Here is a 13,780-nt window from a genome sequence, read left to right as displayed (position 1 = left end):
TCAGTTTAAAACCTTGAAACTGTTCTAGCTAATGCCAAATATTAAGATCCCTTTAGTGCTATATGTCATAGTATTTGCAAAGGTCACAATTTCTCTAACATAGAAAATTAACTTTCATGCAGGATAGTATTTTCATTTTTTTTAAATTATTTTAGATCTGCAGGCTCTACAGGACTTTGTGTAGGAGTTAAAATACTTTTTTACCTGCAGCTTATAGGTTGTATGTCAAGCTGTGTCCTCAGAGGATGCTCTCAGGCTGTAGATTAGGCCTGCCAGCAGTGTTTAAAGCTGCCAGAGAAACTCTCAAAAAACAAATACACTTAGAAAGGTGCAACTCTCCCTCTGCATATGGGTTTATGTATGTGAAGGAGAATGAGGTAAGATCAGGTAATTATCTCTTCTTAAGAGGTAGTAAAGAACAAATACTGTGCACGTGGGTTATCTGTATCTAGCCAAGATGTACAAATGTATTTTGTCACAAAGTATGGAAATATAGAGCCCAGAGGGAGCTTGTGTGGTCCAGGTTAATGTATCTTGCTGTTTGTGCTCCTATTTGCGCTGAATTTCACTGATATTTGCTTATCTGTTGAAGCTTTAGGAGCAAGCAGAAGTGTGCTATGACTCACTGAGTGACATTTTGTAAAGACTCCTACTCAGAGAAAGGTTAAACCCCTTAAAAGTATATATGAAAATAGAAGCATTCAGGTTACTCAATATTGTTACATTATTACAGTCTCAAGAGATGCTGCTTCTTTGTACCATGCTGCAGATACAGGAGCAATAACTGTATCTATCTCAACAGAGAAATTTGTATTTGCTAGTATGAAACCAGTAGAGATAACTTTTATTGTGTAAGTTCCTTATAAGAAGAAGTTATAAACTGATGAAGAATTCTGAACTGCATCTTCAGAAATAATCACCTGATTTTATTTTATTTTTTTTATTGCTTTGTTCTTGGGTTCCTAAGTGTCATGGTGTTCTAGATATCACTCTCTGAAACTAAGGTTGCAAAGCATTTTTTTTGTTATTTGAATTCCCCAGATGAGTTCAACACTTGGTTTATTCCTGATGTCCTGGAGGAGTAAAACATCTGTAGCAGATGTTTATGAAAGTGTTTCTTTTGACAGCCTTATAGCTGTAGAAATGTGCATCAAGGAAAATAAACAGAATTTTTAGAAAAATCTAAATCAATTCATCCAGTACATTTCTGAGTTTTAGGTATTGGCAATATGCTTAGTGATATGGAAGAAAGAGAAAACTGGTTTCAGCATTCTGGGGACAGATGTGAAGCAAAGAAAATTGAGCATGTATTTTTCACTTTAGGTTCTGCATCATTAGTATTGCTTTAAACAAGGGCTGAACTAAATCTCCTTATACTGAGTTTAGAATAAGAGGGCTAGGCAGAAAAATGAGCATTGGAATATAATTTTCAGCATTAGTTTGAAATCAGCTTTTGATAATTAAAAATAGAGGTATTTTTACCCATTTACGCAAATGTATGGGTGTAATTTGATTGTTGATTACTAAACTCTGCTATGTATTAACACAATGAATTTATTCACTTATCTCTGAGTCTCCTTATCTGTGTCTTGACTGTTGAAGCAAGGCCAGGACTCCGGTGTCATTAATCTCACACCACTCCCCACATACCTTGCATTAAAACAAGAGATGACTGATTTTGAGACCCATACTGGGGTCACCTGTTTACTTTAAATGAATTGGATACCAGCTGTATTCTTCAGGCCTGACATTTTCCTATTTGATGGAAAAGAAGCATTTCAAAGGACCAGCAGATGGCTGCAGCAAAGGCTGCTCTTCAGACCTTCAATTCACATCAAGACTGATGATATTTATCTGTCTCTCAAGTGTTGCTCTACAACCCAAGACAGCCACAGTCTGTTTTTCATCATTTTAATCAATTAAGTATTTGTTGGGCATTTAATCTGCCTGACTTCTGCTAGCATTTCTGCTGCTATATCAATAACAACCTAATCTGAAGCATGCTGAATGGAACCAGTATTAAAAGTTTTCTGAAATGCCTTCAGCCTTGTCTTTCTCATATTTTTCACAGTGAAAAATATAAGAAAATATGATTCATAGCTGAGATGGCATGCACAGTGAAAAATGTGGATCAGTAGTAGCCAGTTGTATGTGTTTGAGATTACCAACATTCCATGTTTTTATAAGTGATGTAAATCAGTTTTCAAAAACAAGGCTGTTTTAAATCACAATTTCAGCCACTCTTTCCCAGAGAGATGATTATATATATGAAAGTATTCTAGAGCCAGGCAGAATAGAAGTTCTCCTCTATAAAGCCAAGAAGCTTCATGTTGGGAATCAGCCCCTAGAATTGCTGTATTCCTTCTGTCTGCATTGTAAGAACAACTTTTATTCTTTTTAATAACTTGGCTTGATGAAATCAGCTATTATTTGTCAATCACAATGAATTAAATTCTTTTAAATCTCAGTTTCATTAGCTCTCTGGATGCACCCTGAATATCTGTCCTTGTGTTGTCAATCCCTTCTTTTCTCAAGAATGCAAGAAATCTCCTCAGTTCAGAGCCAGAAGGTTTACTAGATTTCATAACTCCCCAAGATTTCCTGTTATTTTAACAAATAGAGATTAATTTACACATTTTGGCTGAGTCATATGTAACTTTTCTTCTGGGGGTGCTGAGAGGTCTCAAGAAAGTCAAAGCTTCTTTTTGGCCCTGCCTCATAATTACAGCATGATCTCCTGGTTTTTGTCTTTTGCTGGAGATCTTGATATGATGATCTGATGACATAGATGATGAAAATCATCATGAATGATGATTCTGTCTCCCCTTTATGTACCTGTGTAGTGAAATTACAGTTTCTTATATGTGTATGTAAATGCTAGCATCCTAAACATATTATGCTGTATAATCATCCTAATTTTTCATGACATTATTTTTAATAGTATTCCATTGTTCTTTTGAAGTTTCCATTGGCAAATTAGTTCTCTGTGAAAATACTGTGTCCTTTTACAGTCGTACACTCAGTTATTGATTATTTTAATTAAGAGGTAATCTGTCCACATCTCCTCTATGAAAAGATTAAGTTGGGGGGTGTTCAATTGTAGATTTGAAACATTGATGTGAATAAGATTTGGATTTTAAAGTGTTTGACTAAGTTTCTTCACTGTTTTGACTGTAGATTTTAACAGCAGCTTTTGCCTATTGTTGTGTACCCTAGAGATCCAATGATGCCAAAGATTTATTTTTAATCAATTGGAAAAAGTAATAAATATCTGTTCACATACTTAAGATTCTTTTCTGTAACTCTTATTCATAGGGATGGTCCCATTGACCTCAGTAAGGTTATTTGTGTAAATTCTAGTTGATCTCAACAAGAATTATGCAACTGGAACCCCAGTGACCTCTTGTAAGTAGCATAATCTGGGTTGTGTTCCAAGTCTTCCATAAGGGCTTTAGAAGATATTTTCAGATTTTGGATTAAAATGCCAAAATGGCATTTTAATCTGATGGCTTGAAACATTTTTGAATGATTAAAGACGTCTGCCTAGTCTAAGCATAGGAAATATCCATATTACTGATAACAAGGTGATATGGATGACTGAATGTTTCTTTTTATAGTGGTATTTACTACATATAGTGTCTTACTGTCCTCTGTTTTGCATAAATTTAAAATCCCAAACACTCTTTCCCAGTAGCTATTCCAGATGTACTCAGCCCTATCAACAGTGAAACCCTTAGTGCTGAAGTAGGCAGCATTTTGAATACTTAGGAATTAATGGAAAGCTTGTGGTTTAATAGGCAGTATAGAAGGATTTGTGTAGCTGTTTAACAAATACTAGATGCCAACATGCTTTAGTTCAAAAAGAAGTTGCAGATGCAAAAAGCCAGTTGCAGGGCTGGTTTAAACTGAGTGCCCTGTGACTGATTTGAAATGACAGAACATAAAGCTCATACATTGTGTGGCAGTTTTCAGAAGCACTCTCATGAGACTGTTCCCTTCTGCTTTTAAGGAACTGTGCTGAATCCAAACTGGCATGTTTTGTTTCAGTATGTCCTGTTCTTGTGTTTCCAGTCTTTGTTCCCCTGATTTATACCAGTTACCCTAATAATCCTTATGTCCTCTAATGTTGAAAAGACTTCTATGCATACACCTTATAGAGTAGGTTGTGACAGGGTGCTTCCAGGGTGCTTGGAAATTCTAAGATCATCCAAATATTTTTATTAGAGCGGCAGTGGAGATGATGTATTCAGTCACAAGAGGCAAAAAATTCTACTACCTATTACTTGCAGATCATATGAATAGTCATTAAGTGTGTTCCTGTATATCTGGCAGTCCTGCTCATCTTTATATTACAGTTAATTTCAAAATCATACCTATCCTTGACAAAATAAGTGTAACATTTACCGCAATCAGACTTGCAGATACATTTTTACTTTGAAAACTACATAGACATGACATTCTCTAGCCTCTTATATATGTGAAGAATAAAATAGTGTGACCCCTCAATGCACAATGGAGATCATTAATATTGCAGTACATTATGAATATTCATCCTCAGCACACTATGGTTTCTGGCATTGCTTCCACTAGTATTTTATGCATTCATTTCTTTCATGTTGTCCTACTCTAATATAGAGCATGGTTGATTTATTTCCTAATCTTTGTAAATGTGAACTTCCTTGGGTGGCTGAAAACCTTACACTTCTGTAATCCCCCTACACCCAGCAAGAGGCAAAGGGAAAAGTTCTTTATTCATTAAGTAATCTGTTTCTTTTCTTATTTTTTTTCCCTCAAATCTCAGCTTGGAAACCAGAAAGTAACTGCCCCTGTGATGGAGGTAAATGCTTCACAGACACACAGACAAACAGCAACAGAAGCTTCTCCACTGCCTCTTCCTTCTCCTGTGGTACCAGTTAACAGAGCCTCTTTCTCACCAGACAGTGGCACCCACCCAGTACCATATTCCTTGCCAACGCTTGATGATTTTTTGCCTTCCCTCTTTGGTCAGAGCCCAGCCCTGTCCCAGTGTCCCTACAAATGCCCGTTCCTGGCTGCTGCCAGTGCTGCCCCCAGGAACAGGAGCGAAGCAGCCTCTGTGAGCACAGACTCTGCCATGAGCGAGTGCTCCTCGCGCACGCTGAGCGAGTGCTCCACTGCCATCCTAGATGAGCTGCAGACTTGTAGCTATGATACCACTGACTGCTCTGAAACACCTTCCCCAACCCTGAGCCAGATGTCTGCTGTGTCAGATGGCACCACCTTAACCAACACTGCTGCCACCTCTCATGTAATTATGCTTCCTTTTTTCCTCCTCCATTTTGTTCAAACAGGTTGTCAGAGGGGAACAGAGTTCGACCTTGTCTGTTATCCCATTACACAGACAAGTATTTCGGTAGTAATTTTCCATGGTCACAGTCTGACAGTGTTTTGTAACAGTTGTTAAAAAAAAAATCATTGGCATACCAGATTTGGGAGTACGAAATGATTGCTGCACAGTTGTGTGGTCAGCTAAGGTGTATCAAACGCTTTGCTTAAAAGAAAATAAATTCAAGAAATACTTGTTCCAAAGTATTAAAAGCAAACATTCCATGGAGTTTGAAGAAAATTGTTTAAAATATTGTTAACAATTTACAGGTTTTTGAAGTCAGGACTACCACCATTTTGACTTACACTGAGATACAGACTTCAATAATGTTATTTGTAAATTCATATTAAATGTTCACAGTATTTAATGCAGTTTTTTCCCCAGCCGTGATGACTGCACAAAACTGGTTTTCTCTCCTCTAATTAACCTTTTCCTTTCCTAAGCACAGTTTCTTATAGGACTGAACTACATAAATAATCTTGAACTATTCAAGTGTACTGTTACTTTTCTCTTGGTTAAGTCAAGGGAAAAACCAGTATGCAGTTAGACACTTTACACACACATTCAATTTTCTGTACCTTATTATACTCATATATGGGGAGAAAGAAGGTATGGAATTTGGGTCAAACCCAAATCACTTTTGATTTCTTTTGAGATTATCCACATGATTAAAATGAGTCAGAACAAAGCCTTCATTTAAATTGAGCAATTCATTGCTGAATTGCAAAACAGAGAGATGTTCTGAATCCAAAGTTTTACTGGGTCACAGCACTGTTCAAACTTTGTATAAATACTTCAGCATACAGTAATTTTCAAGCCTGAAAAGAACAAACAGTATATATATTTTTTAAGCTTTGTGTATAATTTTTAAAGAGTATTTTGAGTCCAACCTTGCACATAGTCAACTGGAAAGCCAATGTTTGGTTGTCATTGCTCTGGATGCTGCTAAAAAATACTAATAGCAGTCATGTAAAAACTTTAATTCTTAACTTCTGTAACACAGCTCTGAAAACACTGGGTTTTTTTAAGAATCATTACTATGAATTTGCATAAAACACAGTCATTGTAGCCAAATATACCATAATAAGTATAGACTGGTCAGACAGAGTCACCACATGACCATTTACTAGCTATGGGAAGCATGGAATGTTTATATTTTCTTGTAGCCTACTTCTAAAATTGTCAGCTAATTGTATTTGTTTTGTTTGAGCATCATTTTTTGCAAGATAAATTGAGCAGTTGGTCCTTCTATCTCTTTTTGGGTTATTCTCCCAGTAGAAGGCTATGTAATGGTCAGATCGGACCATCACTTTCTCTTTTAGACATGGCAGGGATGAGCATAATGTTTGTTCACTGTTAATGGACAAAGCCAAATGAAAAGACATTCACCCAAAGAGCAAAAATCCCCAAGTAGTCCTAAGAACCCCACAGAAATTAAACTGCTGGCAAAACCCAACTCTGCCGTATAGAAAAGTCATCATCTCCCACTCTCTGTAGAGAAAGGCCAGATGGCTAAAAATGCATCCATGAAATGAAAAAACATCTAAAAGGATTTTACTTCCTTGTAAAATCTGGGAATAAACTCTGTCACCTGGACCTAAAGTGTCACATTCTCAGATTAAAATGTCAGTAACTACCAAATTATTCCAAAGGAAGAAAAGGCCTTTGAAATTTTGTTGAACTGTCTTCTATAGCTAACCTTGTAAGCCATCTTAGATGCAGCAGATGAACAAATGAAAAAGCCACCTTCACAGACATTTTCCTCAAGGAGAAAATCATTAGAAACTAAAAAATTATAACTGAGCTGAGATCTTACCTAAGACCTTCAGAAACAAACCCAGAAATGTCATGAACATGCCACGTACACATTTATGACTGATGTCCTTCAACTACTTGTGCGGGTGCTGTTTTCATGATATTTTGTACTACTTAAGTGTAAATGCCTTGCTGTCTAACTGAGCTATTTGGTAAAGTCCTTCTCTGGAACATCTCAGTCTTTTATTACAAAAATTCATAGGAGTCTGTGAAGAACTCACGCCAGTTCTGCTCAGAGAAGCAAAAGCCATAGTAAATAAGTAAGAAAGTGTAAGGCTCTGCACGTAGTTGCACCCTGCCTTCCCTAGAGACAAGCTTTCCCAAAGATATGTAGGAGAAGAGAATGGGTGAACACCTGAAGCAGAGGAGAGATAGCTGGCCTCAGTTTGAAAACTTATCTGAAAACATGCCTTCATTGAAATGCTGTCTTTGAGTTATGTCACTTTTCTGTTCTTACATCTCCAAAGCTGGGTTTTTTTTGCAGGAGAGGGTGATGGAGGAAAAGCCAAGAATCTTACTTTCGATTCTGTAGTTTATTAAGAGAGGAGACATTTACACACAAAACTTTCAATGGAGACATCACCACGACAGAACCTTTTCAGCTCATTTCTGAAAACAGACATCCTTAAAATGACAAACCCCTGAATGCATATAGGAGTTCACATAATGTCTGCATAGGACCCAGAAATGGTTTTTCTCCCTTAGCTATGGGAGGCCAAGATGTTAAAAATTTCAAATCAATTCAGTAATCTCCGAAATACAAATGCATACAGAAGGTCATGAATAATTTAGTTTTTATTTGTAAAAATAATATGCATTTTAATATGTTTTTTATTTATACTTTGCTGCTTCAGGTAGTCTCTTGTTTACATCTGCAGCTGTTTTAGTTCATTTGTTATATAAAATTGAGCCAATTTTGTAGTTCTTCTAATTCAGATTTAAAGAACAGTTCTGCATTAAAGGAGATGTTGCAGAGACCTTTGCTTGCTTTTCTGCTGAAATATTCGCTACCTTCTTACTTCATTCAATGCTTTCTCAGCATCTCAGTTTTGATTCTTTCAATACTCCCTGTAAAAGTGATGCAGCCCCAGTGCACTGATTCTAAACCTGGGGGCAGGTAGTTTCCTCTTGTGAAGTGCCTCTAGTAACTAAAGCCTAAATGGCTTTAGGTGCTTTCTGCTTTTTCCAGTTTACTTAGCTCTCTCACTTTTGATTTTGATTTTGCTCTGTCATTTTGTGATTGTGGGTTGTTGTTTTTTTAATTGGTGCTATTTATTTTTATTCTGATAGATTACATATCATTATGCCACAGTCACTCCAGCTGGCTTCCATTTTTTAAAGAAATTTTTTTCACTCTTCTCAGCTAGTCTTAGTGAGACTTTTCCCTTCAGTCTGCACAGAAGTTCCCATTAATATCCATAGTGCTTGAGTATGTGCACTAAGGGAATGTGTCTCTTGGTGTGAGGGATCTGTGGCAGACAGCCTCTGTCACACAGTGTTGGGAGCTTTTACTGCCATCTTCATTTTATATTGCTGTCAGACATCTGCAAACCTCATTTGTGCCATCTTCATTGCCTTGACCGTGATCTCTGCCACCTTCCCAAGACAGCATGCGTCACAGCCAGCACACACAAGGAGGAAGAGGGGAGGTACAAGGTATATAAGGGCCACACTCTGCTCCCTTTGTGATAAGCTTTGTGTTTCAGTGAATGCAGATGCCATTATGGCTGTGTACCTGACAACTGGGAATTGTTGCGTGGATGACAGTCTTGCATCACTCTTTCTTTGGGATTGCAGTTGGGGAGCTTTGTGTGTATTTTAATGGGATATTGTTTTGTCTCTCTCAGGCTCAGATCACAGTGAATGGGAATTCTGGCACTGCTGCCAGCCCAGTGAGTCACTTTCAAAGGCCTTTTTCCCCTTCTTCAGCTTACCCTCCACCAGCTTCACTCAATTCCAACATTGTTATCATGCAGCATGGCAGGATGATGGGTAAGCCTCACACAGAATGTTTGCTTTATACATTGCACAATGTATTCTGATTCATGTGGTAAAGGCTGCAAACAATTGCAGAGTGCTTCAGGTCCCTAATGAAGGTATTGTCTATTCATGTACCTTGGGAAGTAAATGCAAAAACATAATAGCATTTATTGTTAGGTACAGCAGTGATCCTCAACTGGAGTTACTGGTAAGTTTTATAACCTAGGTGTGTGAGCTAACCTCTTGCCAATTTTCTACTGGCTTTACCAAGGAAAGGGCATCTATCAAAATCACTCAACCTGTCCAGCCCTTTCACATTTTGCCATAAGAAAGTGAAGGCCCACTTTGTACTTTGCTCCTCCCTACAACTTCCTTAATTCTTCAGCAGAAATACTGTCAACAAAGGGAGAGGCTCTGAGCTGTTAAAAACCTAAAGCCACATCAATCTCAAACTTGTTCATGTATTTTTTAGAGCATCTTTAATTTAAAAATTAAACACAAACCAAGTACTATCAGCCTTGGGCTCTTTGCCAGTCTTATCCCATTTTGCCAAGAGAATAATTTACTTGCTTTTTCTGCCAGTGTTGTGCATATTTAGAAAAGATTATACATGCCAAATAACTTGAATGTGGTCCCACAGTTTACATTTTTTTTTTTGTGCTTGCAGAGAAATTAGGTGACAGTTCTTGCTCTGAGACATCTTAGACAAATGCTGCTGTCATCATAGTGATAAGTACAAAAACTGTATACATGGGTTACTCCAAATCCCAGAATTCTAGAGTTTTTGAGTGCTTCCAGTTTACTCATTTAAAGATCTATCAGTACTAGTTTGGATATACTTGAAATACGTATTTTCCCAAGACTTTCACTCTTGCATGATGCTAGAGTTCAGTGTTCCACAGTAAGAGCCTGATTTAATTCTCCTTGCTCATGTAAAAAAACCCCTGGTGGCCTCAGTTTGAGGCCTATTAAGAACGAAGGATCAAATCCAAAATGTTTTCTAAATTTAACATCATGCATTTTGGGAAAAAGCTCCAAATATTCAGACGTTTGCCACACAGAGTTGCCCCTCGCCATATATGTGTAGCACTGAATTATTTACAGGATTTCAGACTTGAGTAAACAGCTGAAACAGCCATGCCAAATCCAGCACTGCAATGGGAGTGAGCAGAAATATACAAATTAAAATTAGAGCTTTCAGTCACTGGAGCTCCTTTTACTGAGGAGTCACTGAGGCTCATATTACAACTCATATTTTTCTTCAGAATAATCAGTGGATATTAATGCCACATGAAAGTCAATTTTTATTGTCACCATTAGTGTTAGAACATACATTTTTACTCCCTGCATTCATTTATTCTGCAGTGGAACCATCTCACTTTACCTCAATTTGCAAAATAGAGGCTTTGTAATAGCAGCCCACTAATTTACTGAAACCTGCTGCCTGAAGGAGTAGGGCTCTTTTTCCTGTACACAGGAAAGAGTGTATTGTCTGCAAAAGTACAAATTTTCATGTCACATCCCAGCACTGAGGTGTTTCTTAAGTTTTGTTCTGCATTTTAGAAGGAAATGGTAATAGTGATATATTAATTTAATTAGTTATAAAGGAAGATTTGAAGGGGAAGGGTAGAAATACTGCAGGTCACTATAAAACAGTAGCAGATTGAACACTTCACCTGAATTACTGTAGGTGGATTATCAGATTGCTCTACAGGTGCTGGGTTACCAAAAACCATTTTTATGGATTATACGTAGAGTCCCATAAACATATCAACACACGTTAAGGAAGAACACTTATGTCAGGATTTTTTTCTTAAAAATATTCATGCATCAAAACTTCATGTTTCTTAGCATGTATGACATAAGTTTTTGTGCAAGGCTGTCTTCTGTGCTTAGAGAACAGCAATTTTCTATAGTTTGCTGGGCTTGGTGGGTGGAAGTTTTGAAATTATGTCACTGGTTTCCAATGAACAGGTAGAAAAGGTGCAAAAGTTTGATTTATAGGAGAAAGGCTACTGCACCTTTCTCAACAGATTTTGCTATGTTTATGGGGCTTTTTTCTCTTTTTATTGAGCAAGACATTGTGAAAAAGTACTTCTACTCTAATTCTGAGTTTAATAGTTTGTCTGGTCCTTAAATAAGTTGATAATTCTGTTAATGTAACATTAAGTAGGGCAAATCCCTACTTAAAGATGATATCCCCCTACAAGTAAAGATGATATTTCTTTTTAAAAAATGTATATGTATGCAATTAAGATTGTCAGCCTTTGTACAGTGTACTGAAATGGGAAAGTATATTTTAACTGCCAAGTATGATTATTCTGTCATTACACAATTTTCTGTCATGTTATCTTTACAGAGTCCACAGAGACATACTCACAGCATGTTCAGAATGTTGGCACCACCACCACCACCAGTACAATACCAATCTGTAGATCCTCAGAAGAAGAAAAAAAAATCACAGTAATTAAAGCTCCACATTATGCAGGGATTGGCCCGGTAGATGAATCTGGAATCCCTACAGCAATTAGAACGGTAGGAAATTCTGGGAAATCTGTGTATGAACTCATACAATGAACTGATTGTTGGTAATGGGTTTTTCACATTCTTCTACTCTTATATAATTTGGAATAGAGCGTGTGTAATCAGCAGCCTTGTGAATATAATATTGTGTGTTGACGAAAAGGAGAATGCTGATGGGAGCATAATTGGGCAACCTCATGTTTCTAGTTTTAATTAGAAGTAGCCAAAATTTTGTGTCTTTCTTCTGTCTCTTGTAGTTCTTGCCTTTTGGAGATGCACAGTAATTGCATTTGGTTTATTTCTGAAATAAAGCTTATGCATACTATATATATATGTAAATATGTATGTGTGTGCAAATAATCATATGTACATCTGTGTGTATATGCAAAAATCTTACACCTCTGCATTTTTTGGGGCAGTGTTCTCATGTCATCAGGTTAGTGTAGAAATGTGCAGTTTTGTTCTGCTGACAATCTAAGGGAGCAGCATTTTCGTGACAGTGAATTAAATAATCCTTGTGCCCTTGAGTGACACGTAAGCGAATAGCTGGGCAGCCCTTTCATTGTGAGCAGCCCCGTTCTGATCATCTGCCGCTGGTCACTGCTTGAGTGGTCCCAGGATGTCAGACTGAAGAGTTTTGTTTTCACTATGCTGCAGCATTCTTTCCACTCTGCTGTCAGGGCAGCCTCTTCTGGCTGCTCCAGAGAGCGCAGAGGCAGCTGCACTGGCTCTGTAAAGGCAGCACTTGCTGGCCTCCCCAGGCAGAGAGGAACTGCTGTGCTGCACGGACAAAGGGAGAAGAGTGGCAGCCAGGATGAAAGCGGCAGAGCCCTTGCAGGTGAAGTCTTAGGGAGGTGCAGGGATGTAGCAGCTGTTGGATGTATCCTGTCTGCCAATATGGACATATGGGGGGCTATGTTGTATTGCCAAGAATTGCTTCAAGGGACTGAAAAATTAGAGGGGAAACCAGAAATTAATGGAGAAAATCAATAGGAAAAAATCAGGATAAGTGGTAAGATGAGGAAAATTTTTATAGGAATGGGGGGGAACTCTGACATTTCTTGCTTTATTTATGACATTAAAAAGTTACATGATCAGAATCTTTTAAAAATGAAGACATTTCTTTCCAGCAATGCTCTAGCTTTCTGTTCTCTTTTTAAGTAAATAGTGCCTTTGCTTTATATTGGATATGGTAATTGGTTTTGTGCTTTTTTAGTAGCAGATTGTTCTAATAGGGTGCATATCAGTTATATAAGATTATAACAGAAATCCCCCTTAAGTGTGCCTAATGAAGCTGGCAATCTGCCAAACTATATTTAACTTTCAGGTTGTATAATCTGAGTCTTTCAGATTTTCTCCTAAAAATATAATTCAGTTTGAATTAGGACATTTTCCTGCTGGTTTTGCTTTGATTTTTGGTGTGTTTCAATTTCAAGAAATCTTATAGCCTGTAATCTTGCTATTATAGAAACAATTCTCACAATCAGATAGAAATTAAAACTTTATGCTAGCGTGTGTATGTATGAGTGTATCTGATGTGTCATTTTGCATCCTTATTCTACTTCCTTAACACATAGCTGGTAGTAAAATTGTTTTCAAGATACTTATTTGAGATTCCTTTATAAGTGTGCACAAGTATATTTGAGCCCTGTGTATCCCAGCTGAGCAAGAACAAAGTTGGTATAGTTGTCAGCAAGACTCAAATATGCTGCATCTTGCAAAAGTGCTAAAACTGCATTTTCCATTAATAGTAGAAGGTAGAGTATATCACCTGCCCTTTCTCCAAGGTCAGTGAGCAATCCAGATAGGAATCTTCTCCCAGAAGGTTCGCCCTCAGTCCATCTGAAGAGAGAAGTTTACAAATTAATTCAATTTATCATTGCACATAAAGTTTAGAAGTTTCACTCTTCCCTCTTTGCAAAAATGGCAACAGTCTATCAAAAAAGCAGTAAATGAAGATTCGGGGGTGATAGGTAAAACGCACTGTGTTCCAAAATGCTGTGCTGCTCAAAGTTTATTAAGAACTCAGGAGTATCTGTGTTCCAGATTTTGAGTGCTTCTTAAGAGTAAAGAGGTTTTGCAAGATGTGATCGTCTC

General features: G+C 37.4%; 1 protein-coding gene across 20 annotated transcripts in view; it reads left to right on the top strand.

The window, feature by feature from the left end:
* Positions 1-13,780, top strand: part of SORBS2 (sorbin and SH3 domain containing 2) — a 145,129-nt gene that overhangs the window by 79,794 nt on the left and 51,555 nt on the right. For 9 of the 20 annotated variants that reach the window (XM_074541397.1, XM_074541402.1, XM_074541401.1 and 6 more), the window contains 3 exons: positions 4,802-5,287; positions 9,028-9,172; positions 11,520-11,695. In XM_074541397.1, the coding sequence (XP_074397498.1) occupies positions 4,802-5,287; positions 9,028-9,172; positions 11,520-11,695 (807 nt within the window). Of the gene's footprint in view, positions 1-4,801; positions 5,288-9,027; positions 9,173-11,519; positions 11,696-12,041; positions 12,522-13,780 lie in introns of those variants that run through there. The other 11 variants (XM_074541413.1, XM_074541405.1, XM_026791542.2 and 8 more) reach the window with 4 other exon arrangements.

The sequence above is a fragment of the Zonotrichia albicollis genome, chromosome 5 (genome assembly GCF_047830755.1).
Source record: "Zonotrichia albicollis isolate bZonAlb1 chromosome 5, bZonAlb1.hap1, whole genome shotgun sequence".
NCBI classification, from domain to species: domain Eukaryota; kingdom Metazoa; phylum Chordata; class Aves; order Passeriformes; family Passerellidae; genus Zonotrichia; species Zonotrichia albicollis.
The sequence above is the reverse complement of the archived record's forward strand: the minus strand, read 5'-3'. Positions and strand labels throughout refer to the sequence as shown.